Source organism: Heterodontus francisci, chromosome 17 (genome assembly GCF_036365525.1).
Source record: "Heterodontus francisci isolate sHetFra1 chromosome 17, sHetFra1.hap1, whole genome shotgun sequence".
In the NCBI taxonomy this organism is placed as follows: Eukaryota; Metazoa; Chordata; class Chondrichthyes; order Heterodontiformes; family Heterodontidae; genus Heterodontus; species Heterodontus francisci.
The window spans coordinates 21961050-21988638 of record NC_090387.1 but is presented as its reverse complement, the minus strand read 5'-3'; the positions used below and the strand labels follow the sequence as shown (position 1 = coordinate 21988638).

Below are 27589 nucleotides of genomic sequence, written 5' to 3'. Positions count from 1 at the left end.
AGGAAGATCAGGAAGAACTTTTTCACACAAAGGAAAGTGGAAATCTGGACCTCTATTCTCCCAAAAGGTGGTGGATGATGGGTCAATGGGAATTTTCAAGACTGGGATTGATAGATTTTTGTTAGGTATGGATATCAAGGTGGATAACTGGAATTGAGCTCTGGATCAGCTATGATGTAATAGAATGGTGGTACAGCCTCGAGGGGCTGAATGGCCTGCTCCTAAATGTGATGGGCAAAAAAGGGACATGAGATCATACGGTGGTAAATGAGTGGTGGATTGCTTTGGTGAAGTGAATGGAAAGGGCTACTTACAGTTAAGGCACTAATTTATGAACACACGAATATACTAGCTGGTCCTCCAGTTATTTGTGGTAATTTAGGTCCTGTCTTGGCAGGAGCCTATTAACAAAATTAAATTTCTTTATTGAATTCCCATTAGTAATACGAATTTATTTAACATCTTATTCGTGTTGTTTCATTGACTTAGAGAAGGAAGTTAACAATGTAGCTATTTATCATTTCGGTTCAGTGGTTAAACTGAATAGGCAGCATTTATTGCATTGCACTGTGGAAAATAACAGAGGTAACTGATTGTCGTAGTGGTCATATTTGTCTGACCATCTTCTAAGCTGGAGTACAAGACACATGAGTACATGAAGGGGAAGATTATGAATGTTTGCTGTCTTAAAGTAATCACCGCTCTTAAATAGCTAGTCTATGTCACATCTATTGAACTAACAGCCTATGTAGATTGCAAGACAGACCTTAACAGACAGATTTTTTACTATAGTTTCCAATTTTGTTGCAGTCTGTGGTGAGTGGTCATTCAGAGCCTGACACCATTACCCTGTCACGCACTCTCAAAGGGAAATGTGAGATCATCAAGACAGAAGTTGGGGCAAAGCAGCAGCAGATCCTACAAGCAGGTGTGTAGTGGAGACAGACCGGCACCTATTGACTTTCAGAAACTGTGGGGTTAATATTAACACTCAAAAACAGGTGGGTTTGAATCGGGTGGGATGTTAAACTGTTAAAAATGTCAAACCTGAATCCAATGCGCCTCGTACCCGGTCACTTTTGTTTTGGCGGAGCCAGGACGGGGTCCGGGAAACCACTCTCAAGAGTCGTTGATACTTTTTAAGGAGGTAATGTGCCTTACTTTTGATAAGGTTTGTATATTGTATTGCTGTCTCATGTTTCCTGGACACTGGGAAATGCAGCAAGTAAAAGGAAGCGATTCATAAAGTATTTATTGTGCTGCCTGCAGGACTGCAGGAGCAGGAGAGTTTCCTCCAGGCCCCACAAGCTTACTCTGTAAATGCCCCCGCTCGTCACCTTTAGAGTCATAGAGTTATACAGCACAGAAACAGGCCCTTCGGCCCATCGTGTCTGTGCTGGCCATCAAACACCTAACTATTCTAATCCCATTTTCCAGCACTAGGCTTGTAGCCTTGTATGCTATGTCATTTCAAGTGCTCAGCTAAATACTTCTTAAATGTTGTGAGGGTTCCTGCCTCTACCACCTCTTCAGGCAGGATGTTCCAAATTCCAACCAACCTCTGGGTGAAAATTTTTTTTCCTCAAATCTCCTCCATACCTCCTGCCCCTTACCTTAAATCTATGCCCACTGGTTATTGACCCTTACGCTTAAGGGAAAAAAGTTTCTTCCTATCTATCCTATCAATGCCTCTCATAATTTTGTATACCTCAGTCATGTCCCCTCAGCCTTCTCTGCTCTAAGGAAACCAACCCATTCCTTTTCAGTCTCTCTTCATAGCTGAAATGCTCCAGCCCAAGCAACATCCTGGTGAATCTCTTCTGCACCCTCTTCAGTGCAATCACATCCTTCCTATAGTGTCGACCAGACTGTACACAGTACTCCAGCTGTGGCCTAACCAGCATTTTATACAGCTTCACCATAACCTCCCTGCTCTTATATTCTATGCCTCGGCTGATAAAGGCAAGTATCCCATATACCTTCCTAACCACCTTATCTACCTGTGCTGCTGCCTTCAGTGATCTATGGACAAGTACACCAAGTTCCTTCTGACCTTCTGTACTTCCTAGGGTCCTACCATCCATTGTATATTCCCTTGCCTTGTTAGTCCTCCCAAAATGCATCACCTCACACTTCTCAGGATTAAATTCCATTTGCCACTGCTCCATCCATCTTACCAGCCCATCTATATCGTCCTATAATCTAAAACTTTCCTCCCTACTATTTACAACACCACGAATTTTCATGTCATCTGCGAACTTATTGATCATACCTCCTATATTCACGTCTAAATCATTAATACACACTACAAACAGCAAGGGTCCCAGCACCGATCTCTGCGGTACACCGCTGGTCACAGCTTACACTTGCAAAAACAACCCTAGACCATTACCCTCTGCCTCCTGCCACTAAGCCAATTTTGCATCCAATTTGCCAAATTGCCCTGGATCTCATGTGCTCTTACCTTCTTAACCAATCTCCCATGCAGGACTTTATCAAAAGCCTTACTGAAGTCCATGTAGACTACATCAACTGCTTTACCCTCATCTACACATTTAGTCACCGCCTCGAAAAATTCAATCAAGTTAGTTAGACACAATCTCCCCCTGACAAAGCCATGCTGACTTTACAATCTTCCCCCACTGATCACACCCCCACAAAAACCCGCTATTACCCTGATCCTCCCTGTGATCACCCTGACTTCCCCCATGATCATCCTGAACCCCCATGCGATTAACCTGACTCCCCCTTGATCACTCTAGAGCTGCCCCCGCATCGTGATCACTATGATAATCATCCCAGCCTTAGTAAATATGGGGACCATGAGTCTGAACCCAGTTTGAATGGGGAAATCTCTAATGACAGCTCTGTTATTTTACTTTAGCTGTAGAAGGTAAAATTAGTGCCCATTAAATTTTGTTTATAAAATTTGACAGATTTTTCTTAACTTACAGATGAAGGTGGTGAAGTGTTTGACGATACTTTAATTTCAGAAGCTGCAAAGTGCTGCATCAGTGAGGACATCATTCTGAGATTGGGACGAGTGGCCTTTCAGGTTTGTGTTATTTAATTCAGAACATTTAGAACTGGTTAGTTTTTGAATTTGATTTATCCATATGCAATAATATTTAAAACATACCACCACCTCCAAATCAAGCATCATCCTGACTTGGAGCTATATCGCCAGCCCTTTACTGTCGCTGGGTCAAAATCCTGGAACTCCCTCCCAAACAGCACTATGGGTGTCCCTACACCAAATGGACTGCAGCAGTTCAAGGCGACAGCTCACTAACACCTTCTCAAGGTCACTTAGGGATGGACAGCAATGCTGGCCTTGCCTGCGACGCTCACATGCCATGGAAGAATTTTTAAAAGCGCTCTATAAATATATTTGCATTGTTTGTATTTGGAAAGGGATTTAACAATAATTGACATGAAAGGAAGCAGATGTCAAGACTTTGTCAGCTCTTGAAGTCATTTCACACAAGGAAACATCACCAGGCACTTCTTGAGAGTGATTATCAAACAAAATTTGACCCTGAGCCACATAAGGAGATACTAGGACAGATGACCAAAAGCTTGCTAAAAGACATAGGTCTTAAAATAGAAGAGAGGGAGAAAAGAAGAGGAGAGGTCTAGGTAGAGCATTCCAGAGCTTTTGACACAGACAGCTGAAGGCACGGCCAATGGTTGAGCAATCTAAATCGGGGATGCCTAAGAGGTCAGGATTGAAGGAGTGTAGAAATCTCAGAGGATTCTCGAGCTGGGGGAGGTTACAGAACTAGGGAGGGGCAAGGCCAAGTTGATTGCGCGATACCGTTAGCTCGTGTCAGCCTTTGAGTAGCTCGCATAAAGCTCCTGACAATGCAGTCCGATCGCCCACGTCATCCTGCCAACATTAACCTGTGCATGCGCATCCTGACGTCACCACGTGCACTGACATCACTACGGGACGAGGGAGTGGCAAGGAGCAGGGGAACGTGGGAGGCAGGGGAACAAGCAGGAGGGGAGCAAGCAGCGGTGGGAGCAAGTGGGGGGTGTAGGGAGAGCAAGAGGTGGGGCAGAGCGAGCGGGAACATAGTGAACAGGGGGCATGGCTCATACTATTCTTCCTCAGTAGTAGAATTAGCTCTCACTAAAGAAAAGGTTGGCGACCCCTGCCATGGAGGAATTAGAAAACCAGAATGAGAATTTTAAAATCCACGTATTGTTAGATCAGGAGCCAATATAGGCCAGTGAGCACAAAGATGATGGGGTGAATGGGACATTGAGCAAATTAGCATAAGAACAGCAGAGTTTTGGATCAGCTCAAGTTTATGGCGGGTGCAAGTTGGGCGGTCAGCCAGGAGAACTGGAATAGTCGAGTCAGTTGAGTCTTGAGGCAACAAAGTGATTGATGTGGTGAGAAATGCATAAATTCATTAATATTTTGTATGTTTCTGTACACCAGGTGGAAAAAACTTATGGAAATGCGAGAGATATTGAGTGGGCAGTAAAAGACACACACATTTATTTACTGCAGGTGAGACTGTTTATTCTAAAACAAAACAACTGCAGAAAGCACTCCAGCCCTTGTTCAAACTAACAGGGTTAAATTTTTTGTGCTGTCAGTACAGAGTCTCATGCACCAAGAGCATAGATGAGGAATTTGGCTGTGTTCCTAATTTGTAGGCCCATGATTTTCCATCAGTCTCCCCCATGTGTTTCACAGCTTGACACTGAGCTGCTTATTTTTCTGTTACATAACTGAAACGAGGCAAATCTACCCTGAAATTAAATCTCTGTTCAGGACTGGTGAACTCTGCAATCAGTTCATGGAAAATGATCATTGAATGTTTAGTATTTTTGATAGTATTCACTAAGAAAAATTCTGTAAATAGTTTTGGTCACGGCACTCATCTTTGTTCAATCGGAGAAAGAGATCTGGGAATTCATTGCCTTACTATGAGTTACACCAGACTCTCATTCACTGAGCTACTTCTGAGTAGCTCAGAGTTGATCTAGAAATAGAACAACAGCAACAATAACAACAGCAACTTATTTTATAAAGCGCCTTTAACATAATGAAACATCCCAAGGCCCTTCAGAGGAGCATTATAAAACAAAGTATGATACCAAGCCACAAAAGGAGATATTAGGTCAGATGACCAAAAGCTTGGTCAAAGAGGTAGGCTTTAAGGAGTGTCTTAAAGGAGGAAAGCGAGGTGGAACGGTGGCGAGGTAGGGAGGGAATTCTAGAAATTTTGCTTTTATTTTAGAGGGGATTCTGGAGCTTGGGGCCTAGGCAACTGAAGGCACGGCCACCAATGGTGGAGCGCTTAAAATCGGGGATGCACAAGAGGCCAGAATTAGAGGAGTGCAGAAATCTTGGAGGGTTGTGGGGCTGGAGAAGACTACAGAGATAGGGGGGAGCCAGGCTATGAAGGGATTTGAAAACAAGGATGAGAATATTAAAATCAAGATACTGATTGACTCAGAGCCAATGTAAGTCGGCAAGCACAGGGGTGATAAGGAAACGGGGACTTAGTCTGAGTTAAGACAAACTAGGAGAATATATTCTTGAACAAATGTGACATCAAAAGCTAACAGTATAACGAGAAGCTGTAGACCAACCAGTCTTACACCTGGATATTCCATTTGGCATTAGATTAATACCAAATTTTGCAATTGCCTTATCTGATCTTTGCTAAGGCAAAGTTATTTTGCATTAAGTGTTCAACACTGGTTGCTCTGGGAAGAATAAATTGGAGGGGGTTCAGAAATTCCATTTGCTCCCAACTGTCTCAATTTCAAATTTCACAGAGCAAGGTAACAGTTCAGTATGATTTACACAATTTACAGATGAAGAAGGTCCCTGGTTCGATTCCTGGACAGTGCTGATGCAATTGATCACAGCTGCAACAGCAGGGATGGTGGTCCAATTAGCTTCAGTGCCCGTGTGTTAGGGATTGGATGATCAGTGTGGAATCTCACTCATGATCACTTTCCAGTGCATTTTGCTGGAAGTGCAGATGTGTGGATGTGAGGACACAATGGCCTGAATTTTAACTGAACTAAACAGGTGGATTTTGGTCAGTTGATTGTGGGGAGGGGGGGAGGTTAAAGTGTCATAAATCTGTTTCCTGACCCGCAGTCCATCTCTAACCTGCCATTTCCACCTCCATAACATTATCGAGCTTTGGCCCTGTGTCAGCTCATCTGCTGCTGTAATCCTGTAGACTTAACTATTCCAATGCACTAATGGCCAGCCTCTCACCTTCTACCCACCATAAACTTGAGGTCATCCAAAACTCTGCTGCCTGTGTCCTAACTTGCACCAAATCCCATTTACCCATCACCCCTGTGTTCACTGGCCTACATTGGCTCCCGGTGAAGCAATGCCTCCATTTTAAAATTCTCATCCTTGTTTTCAAATCCCTCCATGGCCTCGCCCCTCCCTCTCTCTGCAATGTTTTCCATACCCACAACCCTCCGAGATATCTGCGCTCCTCTAATTCCAGCCTCTTGAGCACCCCCAATTTTAGTTGCCATTGTTGGCTGTGCATTCAGCTGCCTTGGCCCCAAGCTGTCCCTCCCTAAAACTCTCCACCTCTCTACCTCACTTTCCTCCTTTAAGCCACTCCTTAAAATCTACCTCTTTGATAAAGCTTTTGATCATCTTCCCTAATAGTTCCTACATGGCTCAATGACATTTTTTTTGTCTCATAATGCCTCTGTGAAGCACCTTGGGATATTTTATTACATTCAAGGTGCTATATAAATACAACTTGCTCTTGTTGGTGTACTACTGCACAGAATAAAGTTATTTTTGGCATGGCCACAGTGGTTTCATCAACAAGGTGGATTCTAGCAGATGTGGTTGCAAAGAAATCAGAGACATGTGCTTTTTCACTACTTTGTTACATGAACTGACACTTTTTAACCCAAGATCCCAGCCCAACCCAATAAAACACCAAATTACAGATGGCAAGAATGCTTTTTTATTTTAAAACAGTGGGTTAACAAATGTGAAGGCCAGAATAGCTGCTGTGGGTTGTAATTATTTTCAATTACTCAACCCATATTGCCTGCAAACAGCACAATCATCATGTTACGCAATCAAGTTCTGATAAATGCTACATTATTTGGTCAAACAATTCTCTTGTGTCATTCAGTAATGTACCAATGATTTATATACTTGGGGCTGAATTTTGCAAGCCTTATGGCGATGGGCCGGGAGGCGGGAGGAGTCGTAATATCACGACAAAGGCATCAGGAGGGAAGCCTGACATCTTAATGTCACAACGGGATATTCCAAAGGGCGGCCGGGCTGACGGGAGGACCTCGCGCTCAAACGTGGCGGGAAGGTAATTAAGCCTGCTTAACAGACAATTAATTCCTATTTTACCAGGGATTTCCAATTTTACGAAGCATGCATGAGAATAGTGGGGCTTCAGAGCCTCACTAGGTATAAGGAAGCAATGGCTTAACAGAAGGTCAGTGCTGCCTCCAGACGGCAGCCATTGTGAACTTGCAGGAAGGATGGAACAGCGTGGTTAGTGGCAGTTGGGAGCAGAGACAAACTTGCCAGCAAAGCGTGGGCATACCGCTTGAGTGCCATCTGTGGCGCGGCACTTGAGTGAGAGGCTCTGGAAACTGAGTGCAGCTATTTGCCACGAACCTCATTCACTCAGGCTTTGTGACCTCCAGTGAGGAGGAGAATGATAGAGGGAGAGAGCTGCAGCCAGAGGCAGTGGGCCAACAACAAGCTGAGGGACACCAGGAGCATTAGCTTCAGAGGGGGCACAAATGAGGAGGACACAGAGAGGCACGCAACCAGCCTCTCGTGCGCAGGTGACACTACCTACCAGAGAGGGTCTACCATCAGAGGCTCAGCTTCCTGAAAATGTCAGTGTAGCATTGTAGCCAAAGACTGTATCTCTCCAGGGAGGCGGTCACAGTGCTATGTGCTATGATGGAGGATGAGCTGAGCCCTATGGGAAGTGGTGGCCACCCGGTGCCTGTAGCGGTGCAGGTCACTGTGGCATTGAATTTCTACACCTCAGGATCATTCCAGGGACCTTCTGGAGCTATGAGTGGGTTCCCCCAGTCTGCAGCTCAGCTGCAACTGCATCAAGATGGTCACCGATGCCTTCTTCAAGGGGGAAGCCAATATGTGCACTTTCTTGCTGGCCTGGAAAGTAAAACTGAGAGCGACATAGGGTTTGAGGCCATCGCTGGATTCCCCAGGTGCAAGGTGTCATGGTTTGCATGCATATGGCCATCGAGGCTCCCACACAACAGTCAGTGGCCTTCATTAACAGGAAAAGATACGACTCACTCAATACACAAGTGACCTGTGACTACTGCAAACAGATCCTTCAGGTGTGTGCACAGTTCCTGGGAAGCAGCCACGACACCTACAACCAAGGCAGTTCCAGGTGCCTCCCACACACCTTTAGGGATGGATACTGGATGATAAGGGCTACCCACTGAAGTCGCATGGCTACTGATACCTGTACCGCACCCAAGCCCTGTTCCAGAAGAGAGGCACAACACGCATCACGGGACAACTCAAGTGACCATCAAACAGGCCATAGGGCTTTTGAAGGTGTGGTTCAGATGCCTGGATGGATACAGTGCAGCCCTTCAGTATGCTCCAGCAAGGGCCTCGCATATCATGGTAGTGTGCTGTGCTCTGCATAACCTGGCGCTAGAGAGGGGAGAAGCTTTGAACAATGAGAAAATCCTGGAGTGTGATGCCTCCTCCGAGGATGAGGATATGGAGGAAGATACCGACCAGACACTGCATACTGAAGAACGCCAGGGGACTGCAGGCAAAGCTCAATGAGATAGTGTAAGGGAGGATTGTGACCTGCCTATACAAGAACATCTCAGATGAGCCTTACTGACAGATTCATGCAATCCAATAAAGCCACAGCTTTCTGCAGCCTTGTTGCCATTTACTGGATTGCCTTTATCACTTTTTTCAGGTTGTTTTTCTTCAGGTTTGCACTCGCTGATGTTCAATATTCAGTATATTCACACCTAATCTGTACTAATGCTTTGTCTTTCAACACACCATTAACATATTGTTTGCCTTTGCTCCGTGACCTTTTGGTCAGCTATGTGGCCTGGTCCAATCTGCACCTTCTCCTTTGTTATCTCTTGCCCAACCCCCACCTCACTTGTTTATAATCTGTGACTTTTCTAATATTTGTCAGTTCCGAAGAAGGGTCACTGACCCGAAACGTTAACTCTGCTTCTCTTTCCACAGATGCTGCCAGACCTGCTGAGTGAATCCAGCATTTCTTGTTTTTGTTGCCTTTATCACTTACCTGCACCCATTAATATATTAGGCAGTGTCACGGGGGATGCATTGACCTTATGTTGTGTGGTCCTTCCCATCACCCTTTGAGGGAGCTAGGGTACTGTTAAAGGCCCAGTGACCCACAAGAAATGGAAGGATTCCTCTTGCCTTGCAACATTCTACATTTATTGGAAAGCACAAAGATTGCAAGGTAGTAGCATTAACAAAAATGAAATCTGTGAATCCCAAGTACAGCTAGGTGTGCTTTTTAAATTGCTTAATTGTGCTCCTATGTAGTGCTCCCCCTGTGCTGTCGGCTGAGATCGAGGCAGGCTCCTAACCTTGGTGCCCTGTGGCTTTTGATGACCTTGGCAGTCGTCCTTGGGCTGTCTGAGGTTGCAGGAGCAATCTCTATCATTGCGGCTATGTGAAACGCTGGTGTCACTCACAGAGGGGCTGAGGAGCTACTGTCTACACCAGGAGCGCCCTGAGAGGAACCCTCAGATGCTGCAGACAGCCTCTCTTCTACCTTTTCAGGACACACTCGCCCTTCCACTTGAGGAGTCTATGGACCTGGCAGTGGGGTCACCTGGCGCCACCCCCTCCTCCCATTGCTGCACAGAGGTGGAGTCAAGGTGGCGAGGGCATGCAGGTCTGTGGGCATCTCTGGAATCCATTGAGTGAATCTGCTGGATGTGGCTCTCCAAGAGGGTCGCCACTCTGTCCATGGAGGAAGCCAAGTGTGAACACACTAGAGACATGGTCATACTCATGACCTGGATGGACTCCTCCATCATCCACGCTTGGGTGCGTATAGCCTCTGGAAACTCCACTAGATGTTCACGCTCCTCACACTGCTGGCCCAGCATCTGCTGCCTTATTGATGACTCCAGATGCATGTCATCAGCCTGAAGCTCAGCATCGCCCTGGCCTCTCGCTGAGCAGAGTGATTAGAGGATCTATCACGTCCTTCATAGCACTTCTGGCACAGAGCTCCATGTAGCCAGCGGCAAACTGATGAGCACTATGCCACATGTTCACTCGAGACTTTCTTGTGGCCATCCATTAGGCCATTCACTCTCTTGGGGCTCCACTGATATCTCACCATCAGCTAAGGACAGGTCCGCATGCAGGAAAGCTACATCACTGCCTGCCTTGGCCCTTTCCTTCATGTGTGTGCTGTCTTCTTCTGCAAGCAGATATATGTCCATTGTTAGTTGCCTGCTAAAGACATCTTTCGTAACATCAATGCTGGTGGTGGCCTGTCTATGATGGTGCCACAGAAATGCCTCCTGCATGCGGCCACTCAGAAGCGGCAGAGCAGGAGTCATCTGACAGACTGGGGCTCTTCACAGATGGGCTGATTTTTTTAAATTTCCAAAATATACTTTATTCATAAAAATCTGTTTCAAACAGCACCAAGTCAAAAAATACAAACAGTGCAAAGGTGATCAGTTTCCTTCAATACAATCATGAGTTTGCCACACAACCCTTCCATTTCATTTGTCATGCCAGATACATTTTTACATTTTACAGCACATAAAATTTTTCCAATACAGTTCTAGGGGTTTCCCATGGGTCCAGCCCCTCAGTTCAGCTTGTTGGGGGGACCTTACACAGTGGTCTTTCCCCATTGAGCCTTTGCTGCGGCTGCCGCAAGCTTAAGTGCGTCCCTCAGCACGTAGTCCTGGACCTTGGAATGTGCCAGTCTGCAACATTCGGTCGTGGACAACTCTTTGCGCTGGAAGACCAGCAAGTTTCGAGCAGACCAAAGAGCGTCTTTCACTGAATTGATAGTCCTCCAGCAGCAGTTGATGTTTATCTCGGTGTGCGTCCCGGGGAACAGCCCGTAGAGCACAGACTCCTGTGTTACAGAGCTGCTTGGGATGAACCTCGACAAAAACCACTGCATCTCTTTCTACACCTGCTTTGCAAAAGACACATTCCAGAAAGAGGTGAGCAACCGTCTCTTCCCCACCACAGATGGGCTGATATACCTCTGACAGACAATGCTGCCGCCTGGCAATTGCCAGTGATTGGATGGGCATGCCCTTTCTACCAATCTCACGTTCAGGCTTAGGTGAAAGTGAGTTGTCAGGAGGATGCAAAGACGTTTCAAGGGGATTTGGAGAGACTAAGCAAGTGGGCAAAAATTTGGCAGATGGAATACAATGTGGAGAAATGTGAGGTAGGAAAAACAGAAATACAGAGTATTTCTTAAATGGTGAGAGGCTGGGAAGGGTTGAACTTCAAAGGAACTTGTTCATGAGTCACTGAAAACTAACATGCAGGTACAGCAAGCAATTAAGATGACAAATGGTATGTTGGTCTTTATTACAAGGAGATTTCAGTATAGGATTAAAGATGTCTTGCTGCATTTATATAGAGCCTTGGTGAGAACCACAACAGTTTTGGTCTCCTTAACTAAGGAAGAATATACTTGCTATAGAGGAAGTGAAACAAAGGTTCCTCAAACTAATATAAAAGCAAAATACTGCAGATGCTGGAAATCTGAAATAAAAACAAGAAATGCTGGAACCACTCAGCAGGTCTGGCAGCATCTCTTTTCACAGATGCTGCCAGACCTGCTGAGTGGTTCCAGCATTTCTTGTTTTTATTCCTCAAACTAATTCCTGGTATGGAGTGATTGTCCTGTGAGGAAAGATTAAATAGACTGGGCCTTTATTCTCTGGAGTTCAGAGGAATGAGAGGTGATCCCATTCAAACATACAAAATTCTTACAGGGCTTGACAGGATTGATGCAGGAAGGATGTTTCCCCTGGCTGGGAGTTTAGAGCCAGGGAACACAGTCTCAAACTAAGAGGTAGGTCATTTAGGACTGATGTGAGGAGACATTTCTTCACTCAGAGGGTGGTGAATCTTTGGAATTCTCTACCCCAGAGGGCTGTGGAGGCTCAGTCATTGAGTATGTTCAAGACTGAGATCAGTAAATTTTTACATATTAAAAACATCAAACGACATAGGGGTACAGTGCAGAAAAATGGTCTTGAAGTAGAAGATCAGCCATGATCTCATTGAATGGTGGAGCAGGCTCGAAGGGCTGAATGGCCTTCTCCTGCTCCTATTTCTTATGTTCTTAAAGCTGTAGGGAAAGCAATGTGTAGGGCACTCACCTTAGCGGATCACGTAAGACAGAAACCCTCTTATGGCACTGAAGCCAGGTTTGCGGGATGACCCGATGGCTACTGATCTCCTCTGCAATTTTCATTTAGGCTTGCTTCATCTGCCAGGCCAGTCTCTTCCTCCCGTCCTGGAGGAAGAGGATCTCCATCCTTGCCGAACAGCCTGGAGGAGAACCTGCAAGGAAGCATCAGTAAATGATAGGGCCACTCTAGAATGTCCTTCACCCATTCCTCGTGTTGCCTTGTGCTTCAGGGCTTCAATGTGTGCTGCCTTTGTGGATGGATTGAATTGATAGAATGCTGGTGCTAAATTTAAATATTCTAGCAACATGACCTCACACTGCCCTGCAGTTAATTGGCCAGCTGTGACGAATTGCAGAATTTAGCTTGCCCCTGCCCGAGTGGCAATGGCACCCACTCACCCCCACCCCCCCCCACCCCGTTTCCGGTCCTGGCGGCGGGACTTCAGGCGCTTCTGGAAAATTCAGCCCTTGGATTTCTAGTGTTAAAATTTCTAATTTTGTTTAAAACAATATTTGAATTTCAATCAGTGAATAGCACCGAGGACTGAATAGCACTGAGGACTGGGTGCAAAGCTATCCTATTAAAAGCTGCAACAAACAATTTTTTAAACATGTGTATTTATAAAATTTCACAATGGGAATTTCCACTCTGGTGGCCAAACAATAGCTCCGTGGGATTCAGTAATTTCGTTCTGAAAGTGATTAACTACCATGAAATGGAACATATTTGCATGGAACTCTGACCGTAGAACTGATAATGGAAAGGTTGCATCATGTTGCAGAGCAGTAATATATTAAGGGATTAGATAGCTCATATTGCTCTTTATTCGTTCTTGGAATTTGGATGTCGCTGGAAGGCCATCATTTATTGCTCTTCCCTAGTTGGCCTCAGTCTGATAAATTGAATAGTTGCTCGCCTCTTCAGAGGGTGTGGTCGTTAAAAGTTTAGGTTTTTAGTTTAGAGATACAGCACCATATCGACCAGAATGGGTAGGGCAGCAAGTTTCCTTCCCTAAAGTGCATTACAGCACTCTGACAGCTTCATAATCACTTTTAGAGATATTTTTATTTCCAGATTCAAATTGTCAAACTCCTGGTTTGAGATTTGAACTCAGCTTTCCTGGCCCTGTTTGAAGGCGGCAGGGCCGGGAAAGTAGTGGAAAATGCTGTCGAGATGGCTCCTTAACATGGTCCCACTGCCAGGCCAATTTCCTGGTGGGGGGCTGCCCCTAATCGGCAGCCCACTCGAGAGAGATGGGTAGACAATCAAGGTAATTAAGGCCTCAACTAAGGGCTATTTTCTGAGTGATGCAAGTTTGCTGGCGCTGCATGGGCCCCACTGCTCCACCCTGAGGACCCTCACAGTTCAGGGCCTGTTTTTAATATTACTCCCTCTGGACCCTTTTGTGAGCTCCTCCATTTTGAGGTGGCCCCTAGGTCTCCCTCTTCCTCAGCAGCGCTCACCTCTCTCTCAGTGAGGCTGCTGGCGGCCATTCCTTTAGGCCCTCCCATGTCCCTGTTCTGCCCACTATCCTTAATTGGATGGCAAACGCTGAGGCAGCCAACTACTAGGCCGTCTCCTGTAAACATCCGTGGTGACGCACTACCGAGAAGCGCGAGCTTGGGACCCGCAAATAGTCCACTCGTAGGGTTCCTGATGCCCATGGAAAAATTCTTCCCCACGTTCTCTGGATTATTCATCCAGTAACAGAACCATTACACTATCATACGTATACTACAAGAGTGAAACATGGGCAACCTATCGGCATCTGTGAAATACAAAATAATATATCCAAAAAAAAAATACCGTTCATCCTTTATTATTATTTTAAAACTAACTTTAATTTTCATTCACTTTACGATGGGACGCTCCCACAATTGAACGGACAAACTGCCCTGACACGCAATTTAAACTGCAGGGATATTAGGTTTTGGAAAGGAACGTATTATAAAAGTCTCAGAGTAGAGTTATGCTAGATACAGGCTGATACAACAGGAAAAAAAGTTCAGCACAGTTCAAATAGCCAATTCCATTATGCTACTTATTTGTGGTTATGATCTTTAATCTTTCAGGCCAGGCCAATAACAACATTTTACACTGAGTCCGAATTTGAGCTGATGCATGAGTTTGACTCCGCCTTGTCCACAGACTACGAATGGATGACAACCTCAAACATTGGGTATATAGTTTACTTCCAGTTTTCTTCCCAGTAAAATTGTCAATGTGTTTATCTACCCCAATTGTGAATTGCTTTACTTAACAAGTTTTGACGGAAAGATAATCATTCCAGGATTTGCAGAAGAGATACCACAAGATGCACCATTAAATATTTAACATGCAAACTATTCAGCCTTTTCCTTTTAATTGTCTTGCAAACCATGCTACAGGGTTTCTATGCTTAAGTGTGTACAAGCAATAGCACTGATGCACAAAGACTCACTGGATTTGAACATATCTCAACCGGGCTGAATTCATGGCTGCAGATTGGAGGAGGGAAGTAGTGCATTGATGGAAGTCCCAGAGGCCTGTCAGGTTTAGGGCCTCTACTTGGTGTCAAAAACTGCAGCCAGATGGCCTCTAGTCCTGGTAGTCCTTCCTGATAGCCCATAAAAATTGGAAACATTACCCTTCTGGAGATACGAAGAAGTTGCGAGTCATCCCTTTCCACATCCCCTGAACTGAAGGGACCATTGGCTGCATCTAACACCTGCCTTCTCTGGGCAATTCTCTCAGGTGTCAATCCAACGCAATCCTAGGACAATGCTGCAGAAAGGAAATTTGACATCACTTCCGCGTCATTGACATTAAAATTTAAATATCTTCCCCTGTTTCAGGAGGGAGCTTCCCATTAACAATGGACTGCCGCATGAAATGTGTGCCAAGCACAATGGGGACAAGAAACCCGCCAAAATTGCAGAACCGATGAAAGGTCATTAACCTGAAACGTTAACTCTGTTTCACTTGCTGCAGACACTGCCTGACATGCTGAATATTTCCAGCATTTTCTGTTTTTATATGCTAAATTATACATATTTGAAAGTCTTTCTGTGTGCGAGCTGCAGCCACTGTGCTCATGCCCGTGAGATATATTCCCTACGTTTAAGGTGTCTCCAGTTGTTTCCTGTTATTATGCTGTCTTATACAGGAAAGCATCTCTTCCATGGTCAAACTCAGTAACTCTAGTGAAACCGTTATAGACTGTTGCTTTTAAAGCAACATATTGAGTTCTATATTGGATATTGCAGTGAAATGATGCCTGGAGCTGTTACACCTCTAACATCAAGCACCTTTGTGAGAGCCATTGAATATGCATTACAGGTGAGTTAGAGTGAGATAGTTGCATTTGGTAAGGGATTTCATTTCATTGTTATAATACTACACTCCCACCACTGTGTCAGAGAAGGTATTCAGACTGACTCAGGAACTGACTTGACCATCACCTTTATAAGTGTAGCATCATTATGAGGGGTGGGTGAGCCTCTTAATAGTATACAGTAATCATTGCCCTGGAATCAGCCCATAATAGGCCATTTTAATTATCCCCTCTAGAAATCTTCTGAAATCATAACTTTTGAAATTAGTTTTGATCACATTCCAGTCTTGAATTTCTTAGTGATCATCAGGAATATGACTCTGGATGACTTTCTGTCTTAGAGGGCTCTGTGGTTCAGACATATTTCTTTTCTTTGTTTGAACTTCATCTTCAGTTGAACACTGCTGTATAACCTGGGTTAGCATTTCTCATGGCGTCTCTCCAACAAGAATAAGCATATTATCTTCACCTATAATGCGGAGCCATGAATGATGAATCTGCAGCAGTTTAGTCACAGCTGGCCACTAAAAGTTGTTTCCTGATTAAGTACTATTTCCAACCTTTGAATTTTCCATTCCTCTTTTTAAGGAGTGGGAATAGTTGACTTAAAGGAGGATAGTGACACAGATATTGTTCAGTTTGAAGGAATTCACAGCAAAACCTTAGCACAGTGATAACTGAGGGAGCTTGGCAGTTCCACCAAAAGACCATCAGGGTTTCCAAAAAGAACATGAGTTTTTTTGTGCAACCTTGAGTACCACTGCTAGTCAGAGTTTTTTTTAACTTTAAAATTGACTGGCTTCAATGGCCACTGTTGAATAGGCCGCAAGCTGATGAGCTGCATGTCATGAGGAACAAAGAATAGTAGAATAATAATGTTGCACAAAAGTGTCCTGTTGGCTATAACAATGAGAGCAGATGTCCAAAGGGTTGCTGCCTTCAATAAAAGGAACAACAACTTGAGCTAAAAATTCATTATGGCCCATTTTCATGGTTTGCGACCTCCCCATGCCTGTTGCTGTTGAGGCAGGCAGCACACAAACTTGGTGCTGCAACCTCATTTACCTGATTGTAACGTTGGTCCAAGCAGGACCAGCACAGCTGTCTGCCTGAAAACCCAGCAGGAGTCTGAGCAGCTTGCGCTGATAGCATGTAGTGGAGCCAGCCTGCTCCGCTTAAAGGCAGTCTGTCCCACTTAAAGGGGAACTGCACTCAGTGGAAAAGAGCTACTGCTGGTGGCCTGGACTGACACTGGCTTCAGGTGGGAGGTACACAAATAGAGTACCAGGGATGAGGGCTCCTAGGTTCATGGATATGGCCCAAGAGGCCTTAGTCATGGAAGTGAACAGGAGCAGGGTGGCCATGTTTCCATGTGGGGGGGGGGGGGGGGGGGGCGGTTGGGAGGCCCTCAAGGACTACCCTCCGAAGGGAATGGGAGCAGGTGACCAGGGAGACCAATGCAAGGAGTCAGGCTCCAAGGACCTGGCAGCAGTGCCACAAGGGGTTCATGCAGATATTTAGAGGCATTTATTTTGCTTGTAATTGAATAATGTTTACATGTTTCATCAATGTCATTTAACTAGGAATTGTCAATGAAAGCTGGAGGAAACCCTTGTTTTTCACCCTATAACTACAAGTACCTGGGCATCTGCTGTTCCCATTTGTTTTTGAATCTAATGGTAAGTGTTTTTAAGGTACAAGCATTTCCTCCATATCTCTACTGTGCATAAATTTATTGTGACAGAGTTAACAGGCTAATGGAGCATGAATACATGTATTTAGACTCAAAATGTCTTGAAGCAAGGAGCACAGTTTTGCAATGCACTGACAGTGGAGAAGGCCAGAATTTGCAGTGAACACTTTTCTTAATACCATGTGGCACCTTAGTGATGTTTTGTGCCAACTGGTGGGGCAGGGTTGAGGGAATGGGGACAGCAGAAGTTCCATTCTATTCCAGAGCCACTCCCTTCTCTCCCTCTGGTCTCTCTGGGAAATCCAAGCCCAAAATAAGAACATAAGAAATAGGAGCAGGAGTAGGTCACTCAGCCCCTCAAGCCTGCCCCGCCATTCAATAAGATCATGGCTGATCTGTTCCAGGTCTCATCTCCTCTTTCCGGCCTGCTCCGCATAACCCTCGACTCCCTGAGATTTCAAAAATCTATCAACCTCTTCCTTAAATACATTTAGTGATCTAGTCTCCACAACTCTCTGAAGTAGAGAATTCCAGAGATTCACCACCCTCTGAGAGAAGAAATTCTTTCGCATCTCAAGTTTTAAATGTGTTCCCCCTTATTCTGTAACTATGTCGCCTAGTTTGAGATTCCCCCACTAGTGGAAACATATTCTCAACATCTACCCTGTCAAGCCCCCTTAGAATCTTATATGTTTCAATCAGACCACCTCTTATTCTTCTAAACTCCAATGAATAAAGGCCTAACCTGTTTAGTTGTTCTTGATAAGACAACCCCTTCATCACAGGAATCAGCCTAGTGAACCTTTTCTGAACTGCCTCCAATGCTAGTATATCCTTCCTTAAATACAGGGACCAAAACTGTATGCAGTACTCCAGGTATGGCCTCACCAACACCCTGTACAGTTGTAACAAGACTTCCCTATTTTTAAACTCTAACCCCCCAGCAATAAAGGCCAAAATTCCATTTGCCTTTCTGTACTGCAGTATTTTGTAGTCTTTCTCAATCTAAATAATAATCTGCCTTTTTATTCTTCCTACCAAAGTGGATGACCTCACACTTTCCACATTGAACTCCATCTGCTAAATTTTTGCCCACTCACTTAACCTATCTATATCCCTTTGCAGATTCTTTGTGTCCTCATCACAACATGCTCTCCCAGCTATTTTTATATCATCTGCAAATTTGGATACACTACACTCTGTCCCTTCCTCCAGGTCATTGATATAGATAGTGAATAGTTGAGGCCCTAGGACCGATCCTTGTGGCACCCCACTAGTTATGGCTTTCCAACCTGAAAAAGACCCATTGATCCCGACTCTCTGCCTTTTGTGTATTAGCCAATCTTCAATGCATGTCAACACATTACCCCCAATAGCCTGACCTCTTATTTTGTGCAGTAATGTTTTATGTGGCACCTTATCGAACGCCTTCTGAAAATCCAAATACACTACATCTACCGGTTCCCCGTTATCCACTCTGCTTGTTATATCCTGAAAGAACTCTAACAAATTTGTCAAACATGATTTCCCTTTCATAAAACCATGTTGACTCTGTTTGATTGCATTATGTTTTTCTAAATGTCCTGCTCTTTCTTCCTTAATAATGGACTCTAGCATTTTCCCAATGACAGATGTTAAGCTAACTGGTCTATATTTTCCTGCTTTCTGTTTCCCTCCTTTCTTGAATAGGGGTGTCACATTAATGGTTTTCCAATCCACTGGTACGCCACTGGAATCGACTGAGTTTTGGCATATTATGACCAATGCCTCCACTATCTCTGCCGCTACTTCTTTTAATACCGTTGGATGCAGGCCATCTGATCCTGGCGACTTGTCTGCCTTTCGTCCCATCAGTTTGTCCAGCACCTTTTCCCTCATGATAGAGATTGTTACAAGTTCCTCTCCCCCATTTATTCACCTTGCTCATCTATTATTGTCGGGATGTTTATAGTGTCCTCCACCATGAAGACCGATGCAAAACATTGGTTTAAATTATCTGCCATTTCTCTGTTCCCTGTTATTAATTACCCAGTTTCAACCTCTAAGGGTCCCTCACTTACTTCAGCTACTGTCTTCCTTATATACCCGTAGAAGCTCTTCCTGTTTGTTTTTATATTTCTTGCCAATTTACTCTCATAATCAATTCTCCCCTTCTTTATTCATTTTTTAATCATCCGCTGCTGGTTTCTAAAAAATCCTCCGACCCACCACTAGCTTTTGCCGATTTGTATGCCTTTGTTTTTGATTTGATGCTCTCCTTAACTTCCTTTGTTATCCACGGGTGGTTCATTGTTCTCAACGGGTCCTTCCTTCTGACCGGAATAAATGTTTGCTGAGTGTTATGAAATATCTGCTTAAAAGTCTGCCACTGCTCCCCTACTGATTTTCCCTATAGTTTATTTTCCCAGCCCGCTTTAGACAACTCTTTCTTCATACCTCTGTAATCGCCCTCGTTTAAGTTGAAGACACTGGTTTGAGACCTGAGTTGCTCACCCTCAAACTGAATTTGAAATTCTACCATGTTAAGATCGCTTCCCCCTAGAGGATCTTTAACTATGAGATCTCTTATTAATCCTACCTCATTACACATTACCAAATCTAAAATAGCCTGTTCCCTGGTAGGTTCTGCAATGTATATTTCTAAGAAACAATCCCTGATGCACTCCACTCGACAAGTTCGTCTTCCATGCTACCCTTGCCAATTTGATTTGTCCAGTCAATATGCAGATTAAAATCACCCATGATAATTGCAATGCCCTTCTTACACATCTCCATTATTTCCTGATTAATATTTTGTCCTACAGAGAGGCAACTCCTCGGGGGCCTATAGACCATTCCCACCCGTGATTTCTTTCCCTTGCTATTCCTTATTTCTACCCAAACTGATTCTACGTCACGATCTATTACACCTATATCATTACTCACAACTGCACTGATCCCATCCTTTAATAAAAAAGCTACCCCACCTCCTTTTCCTTTCTGCCTATTCTTCCAGAACATTGTATATCCTTGAACATTGAGTTTCCAGTCCTAGTCATCCTGCAACCACGTCTCTGTGACAGCTATCAAATCATATTCATTTGTTTCTATCTGTGCCATCAGCTCATCTATCAGATAACAAGCCTTAAGCTTTGACTTTTTACCATTTTTACCTACTCTGGTTCTAATGCTTGTATTCTGTGTCCCTTCCTATCACACCCTGATTGATGTATGCCCCTTCACTACCCTGCACCTCTGCTGTCTCGTTATTTATCGACTTTTTAAACTTCCTTTCAATTGAACCCTCCCCCCGCCTCCCCCCCACTATTTGGTTTAAAGCCTTATCTACAACCCTAGTTAGATGATTCGCCAGGACACTGATCCCAGCATGGTTCAAGTGAAGCCCATCCCAACGGAACAGCTCTCTCTTTCCCCAGTACTGGTGCCAGTGTCCCATGAATCAGACCCATTTCTCCCACACCAATCTTTGAGCCACGCATTACCTCTCTAATCTTATTTACCCTATGCCAATTTGCACGTGGCTCAGGTAGTAATCCGGAGATTATTACCTTTGTGGTTCTACTTTTTAATTTAGCCCCGAGCTGTTCATAGTCACTACTCAGCAGAACCTCTTTCCTAGTCCTACCTATGTCGTTGGTACCTACGTGGACCGTGACAACTGGATCCTTTCCCTCCCACTCCAAGTTCCTCTCCAGCCCAGAAGAGATATCCTTAACCTTGGCACCAGGTAGGCAACACAGCCTGTGGGACTCTCTATCTTTGCTGCAGAGAACAGTATCTATTCCCCTAACTATGCTATCCCCTATTACAACTACATTTCTTTTTCTCCCCCCACTTGAATGGCGCTCTGAACCATGGTGCAGTGGTCAGTTTGCTCATCCTCCCTGCAGTCTGTGCCCTCGTTCACATTGGGACCAAGAACCTCGGACCTGTTGGATAAGGGCAGTGGCTGAGGCTCCTCCAAAGCTAAATTCTGGATCCCCATACCTGCCTCACTCGCAGTCACACCCTCCTGCCCAGTCCACGGTCCAAATTGGATGTAATTAATCTAAGGGGTGTGACTGTCTCCTGAAACACAGTGTCCAGGTAACTCTCCCCCTCCCTGATGTGTCGCAGTGTCCGCAGCTCAGACTCCAGCTCATCAACTCTAAGTCGAAGGTCCTCAAGCAGCCAACACTTGCTGCAGATGTGGTCACCTTGGATCACACTGGTGTCTACCAGCTCCCACATACTGCAGCTGCAACACATCGTCTACCCAGCCATATCTATTCTATTGAAAATACTTTGCATTTAAAAAAAAATACATTTTTAACAATGCTAACACAATAATAAAGGCACCAATTATAATTTCTACCCTTGTGTCCCAGATAATGTGCTTCATTATTCATACTTTGACAGACCACCTGTTAGAAATCATAGGTCAGAAGAGAGTGACACCATCTTAGCTTGATGTAATATTAAAACAGAGCTGTAAACAAAACCTGTAATGAGTTGGCCTGAATTTCATGGACTGCATGCCAGCTATTTAAATGGTGTGACATGAGCAGACTGCTCCAACTGCAGTACAAGATCCTTTACTGTAGAAAGATGAATGAAGGACAATGGGGAACATCACCACTTGGGGAAAAAAGCCAAGTAGGAGAATTTTTGTCAATGAATTCAGGAAAATGCCTCGACGAATCAGAGTCCACTTGCCAACAAATCAGCACTCTCTTCTCATACAGTATAAATTTATTGCCTTCCCTTTCATTGGTAATCTTCCAAATTGTCCTGATGATGCAAGACGAAAAGCTTCAACAAAAATGTTTCTATTTTCAGCAATGCTCAAAATTGATTTACTAATAAATTGACATGGCAGACCATTCCATTATAACGTAACAATAGTTTTATTACTCAGGCACCTGTCACATTGCTATACCACTTTAGCCAAGTTTGAATGGTTCTGGGATAACCATTTACTAAGCCCTCGCCAACTATTTTTGTCATCCTAGGAAAAGTGACACTTGGGGGTAGATTTTCAATTTGCTCCCTGGGCATTTAGCTGACATTGTTGATTGGCTGTCCATTATAGTAACTGCTTGATTGTTGCATTCATTGATTTCTATGGAAACGAAAACCTGGCAGTTACTATAGCGAGGTAGAGATCTGCAACACCAGTCTTATGTTTCGGTGCCATGTTGAAAATCAAGTCCATGATCTCTTACTCCAACATGATATAAAATCCCAGTAACTGTAGAATTGCACACGTTTTGTTTTTTCACTAGGTTCTATGCTTCTAGCATCACATTTCCCTATTTCAACGTATTTTCAGAAGGATAAATATGCGTTGATTGTATTTTATTTCTTTTCATTTCAGCCACTGGGCTCCTCACATGGAATTTGGTGGAGGCTGAACTTCATTGGCCATAAGCTAGAAAAAAACCTCACAAGTATGGGTGGCACAGTGGTGCAGTGGTTAGCACCGCAGCCTCACAGCTCCAGCGATCTGGGTTCAATTCTGGGTACTGCCTGTGTGGAGTTTGCAAGTTCTCCCTGTGTCTGTGTGGGTTTTCTCCGGGTGCTCCGGTTTCCTCCCATATGCCAAACACTTGCAGGCTGATAGGTAAATTGGCCATTAGCAATTACCCCTAGTATAGGTAGGTGGTAGGGAAATATAGGGACAGGTGGGGATGTGGTAGGAATATGGAATTAGTGTAGGATTAGTATAAATGGGTGGTTGATGGTCGGCACAGACTCGGTGGGCCAAAGGGCCTGTTTCAGTGCTGTATCTTTAAACTAAACTCTTATTAAGGGAAAGGCAGCACAGAACGGGAAACATTTTGTTTAAATTGGGGCAAGTACTCAATTCTCCAGCAGACATAAAGTAGATAAAACATTTTAGAAAGCTAGAAAGATTTTTTGTTCAATACTCGGGCAATCATTGATGGATCTGCAAATAAAATATTTGAGGATGACGTCCAACAGGAAACAGAAAGTGAACCCTCAGCAGAGACCATGGACCTGGTATCAAAATAAAATGGGTCATAGAATCATAGAATGGTTACAGCACAGAAGGAATCCATTTGGCCTGTCATGACTGTGCCAGCTCTCTGCAAGAGCAACTCACCTCGTTGTACTTCCTCACCGTTTCCCCATAGCTGTGCAAATTTTTGCTCTTCATGTAATTATCTAATTCTCTTTTTAAGGCCTCAATTGAATCTGACTCCACCACCCTCTCAGGCATTGCATTCCAGATCCAAACCACACGCGGCACAAAAAAGGTTTTTCCTCATGTCGCTGATGCTTCTTTTGCCCATCACCTTAAATTGATTTCCTCTGGTTCTGGATCCTTCGACTAATGGGAACAGTTTCTCCCTATCTACTCTGTCCAGACCCCTCATGATTTTGAACACCTCTGTCAAATCTCCTCTTAATCTTCTCTTCTCCAAGTTGAACAGACCCAGCTTCTCCAATCTAAAGTTCCTACTCTCTGGAACCATTCTCATCATCATAACTTGATTATATTTATTAAAGACAGAAAATATTGAACTAAGATTCAATCATTATTTGGGTGTCTTCTCCATATATCTGTGTAGGCTCAGGCCTAACAAATAGAACAATAGTATATAGCGTACAGAGAGACATATTCCAGTCACTCAGCATTGGTGGTTGGCAAGTGGGCAGCAAAAGAAATTGCCTGGGACTGTTCACTGGAATTAAACTAAGAAGTTTATATGGAGAAAAATACAAGTACAAACTTGATGTGCTGATTACATTCTATCATCTCCTGTATACCCATGCTGATCCGGGCCCAAACAGTACATGGATCTATAAATAAGCCTCTGAGTCAGAAACTTGTGTGTTCAAGTCCTACTCCAGAACTTGAGCGCAACAATCTGGGCTGCCACTCCAATGCAGTATTGAGGGAATACAGAGGTGCTGAGTTTCAGATGAGATGTTAAACTGAGGCCCCATCTGCCCTCTCAGGTAGACATAAAAGATTCCATAACACTATTTTGAAGAAAAGCAAGGGCCCGGTTTCCTGGCCAATATTTATCTCTTATTCAACATCACAAAAAAAAAGACTACTGCTCATTTTAGCATTATTTGTGGGATCTTGCTGTGCATAAATTGGCTGCCGTGTTTCCTACATTACAACAGTGACTACACTTCAAACGTAGTTAATTGGCTGTAAAGTGCTTTGGGTCATCTGGTCATGAAAAGTGATATATAAATGTAAGTTTTGCTTTGTCTTTTTAAGGAACTTAAGGTTAGTTGACTTGTCTATCTGCTATTTAAAGCATTAAACATATAGTAAAGGTTCAAGTATCTGTCCTCTATTGCAACAGAACAAGAATTTCATTCAAATTATGTTACTCTAATGCAGTTATTTCACAAATTTGCCTTTAGTATTGCTGAAAATAGAGACATGTTGTCCAAGCTTTTTGTCTTGCACTCATCAAGACAATCTGTAAGAATACCAATGTAAGGGAAAACAATGGCTTTATACTGTTTGAGATGAGAGTGTTTTTTGGTTGGCAAGTGAACCCTGACTGGTAGAAGAGTTGCCATGGAGAATGCACCACTTTATAGTGACTGACAGTTAACTGCCAAGATTTGTTTGAAATTTGAACCAGGCAGCTTAACTCTGATTGGTCAAGGCATTGCCCTGAGGAATGAACCAGCGAATGGCTGTCACTTATTTTGTTTAGCTAAAACAGGCACAATGTTTGTACGTATTCTTTCTGTCTGCAAAGAACAGGGCCCTGCATATTAGTATATACAGCTTCCAGCATGTGCGAATGTGCCACACTGCAAGCCCTGCTAACAATCTTAAATTGGTTGTCAGCATAATTCTCAACATGCTGAGGATTATTTAGCAAATGTTGTCCAATCACAGAATCACATCTAATGTTGGACACTGTGTTTTGAGTTTTGCAAGCATGGGCTAGTTGGGTATGTACCTTGCCTGTTGCGAACAGCGGAAGGGACATGTTGTTTGATACGATCCGCCAGTCTTTGGGACGTACGGCCTATATACTGAGCATCACACTGGCAGTGAAATTCATATATCACATTACTCATTTGTGTGATAGGCAGGACGTCTTTTTGCCTTGACGGCAGCATCCTGTTACTGGTGAACACCACACGTGTTGCTGCTGCAGAGCAGCAGTGTGAAACAGCTGGCTTCAGCTGTAGCTTAAATTTGCCTTTGGCTTCCATGTCAAAGAAGGCATCTCAGGCTTAACAAAACAGCTGACAGAATACAAAGCAGAGACTCCAAAAAGTAGCCTACAAACCTAGGAAAACGAAAATTTTACTGACCATGATGCATTTAACCTTTTCGAAAGGTGAGGCAAGGACAGTTTCTTAGCTATCAATTCAGAACATGACTACAGATCAATCCCTATAACTAACGACAAGATATGTAGAGAGCAAGATTATCAGTCTGGACCTATAACAAATAAGCACTTGCACGGAACTAAAATTAGACTCAGCGTTATCTCAGAGATTAGCTATTCATCAGGAACTGGCTGGATTTAGTGGCGCCGGTGGGATTCCTGGCGCTGGGCCAAAAAGGCGCTGGAAACCCCACCTTGGCCATTCAGAGTCCCCCCCCCCCCACCCCCGGCTCTTGTTAACAGCACTCAGGCAATTAAATGCTTGGCGCCGGGATCCCGGTCCCTTTAAAGATGGGGATCCCGCCTCTGAGAGATGCCGGCCAATCAGAGGGCTGACAGCCAAGTAGTATCAGCAGCATCACCGGAAGCATTGGTCAGTGCAAGTGCTACAGGAGGCCTTGAAACCAGACCAAGCACTGGAGATCTGGACTTCAGGTAAGTGAGGCGGGGTCACCGGGGCCAGTCTGGCATGCCTGGAAATGGGGGGAGGGCGGGTGGGTGATGAGTGCGGCAGGGGATTGTTCAGGGAGGTGGGTTGTTTTTGACAGGGGCCCTCCATGGGCCACAGATTGCCTACAGTGGAGGGCACACCCCTCCCTTCCCAAGCCCACAGGGAGTTTGCCCTCATTTTACTGGGTGACCTCCCCATATGGTGGAAGCCCCCACCCCGCTGCTGACTTTATTCCAGTGGCAGCATAAAGAGACCCTTAACCGGCAGATAATAGACCTCTTAAGGGCCTCAATTGGCCTCTGGGTGGGAAGGTTGTTGTTAGCCTTTCCCGCCCCTGACTTAATTGCACTGCGATGGGAAGGTGATGGGCTCTCCACCCCCTTGCATCCTGCTGTAATTCGATGGGCCCCCCCGCCTCCTAACCTGTCTCCCTTTAAGTCCAGTCCAAAAACTGCACTCAATTTACACTGGCAAGGGATCAAATTATGGACCACAGTTCAGCAAGTGAAATAAAAATTGCTATCAGTCTGAGTGACTTTGGTAATAGGCCATTTCTGAGCTCCCATATATGATGGCCTAGCTTGACATCATGAAGGTTTATTTATTTTGGGCACACTTGGCATGTGATTTCCCCTAAACCGATTATGCTTGCTAAATTTCCAACAGTGTCTGGACAATGACAGCAGTTCCAAAGAATGTTAACGACTACAAGTCGCCTTGCTTGTCCCTTGCCCAGAAACATAATTGAAACGGTATTCGATACTGGTGGAATGCTCTGTGGAACTGGAGTTGTATATGTGGATTGTGACCCTTTGACTGTCAGTTAAGTAATGACTAAAACTTCTACCGTTTACAGGAGGAAATTGTTAGAATCATTCCCATCTGACGTGTTTGTTTCATTATTCAGGATTACAGTAGACTTCAGTTTAAAAGAAAATGGACTGTAGATTTTTGAAAATTGAACACTTGATTAATTGATTTGTCTTCCAGAGCATGAATGCTAACATGGAACAGAATAACATCATCACACAGAAGAAGATGAGTGACTTTGAACTGCTCGGAAGGGTACTTTTATTTCCATATTTATGCAGTGAGCAAAAACTTACTCTGTACAATGCATTATTTTTTCTGGGTCTGAAGGCTATGGGATTCTAGTCCCATTCCAGAACTTAAGCACATAATCTGCGACAGTGCAGTACTGAGAGAGTGCTACATTGTCAGTTTGGTTTCTTTCAGATGGTATGTTAAAGCAAGGCCACACCTGCCTGTTTAAATAAACCTATAAGATTCATGGC

General features: G+C 44.2%; 1 protein-coding gene across 3 annotated transcripts in view; it reads left to right on the top strand.

Moving 5' to 3' along the window:
• Positions 1-27589, top strand: part of LOC137378753 (rifampicin phosphotransferase-like) — a 200945-nt gene that overhangs the window by 116896 nt on the left and 56460 nt on the right. For 2 of the 3 annotated variants that reach the window (XM_068049133.1, XM_068049131.1), the window contains exons 17-23: positions 811-928; positions 2955-3055; positions 4451-4522; positions 14529-14635; positions 15702-15774; positions 17353-17448; positions 27285-27359. In XM_068049133.1, the coding sequence (XP_067905234.1) occupies positions 811-928; positions 2955-3055; positions 4451-4522; positions 14529-14635; positions 15702-15774; positions 17353-17448; positions 27285-27359 (642 nt within the window). The remainder of the gene's footprint in view (positions 1-810; positions 929-2954; positions 3056-4450; positions 4523-14528; positions 14636-15701; positions 15775-17352; positions 17449-27284; positions 27360-27589) is intronic. The other variant, XM_068049132.1, reaches the window with a different exon arrangement.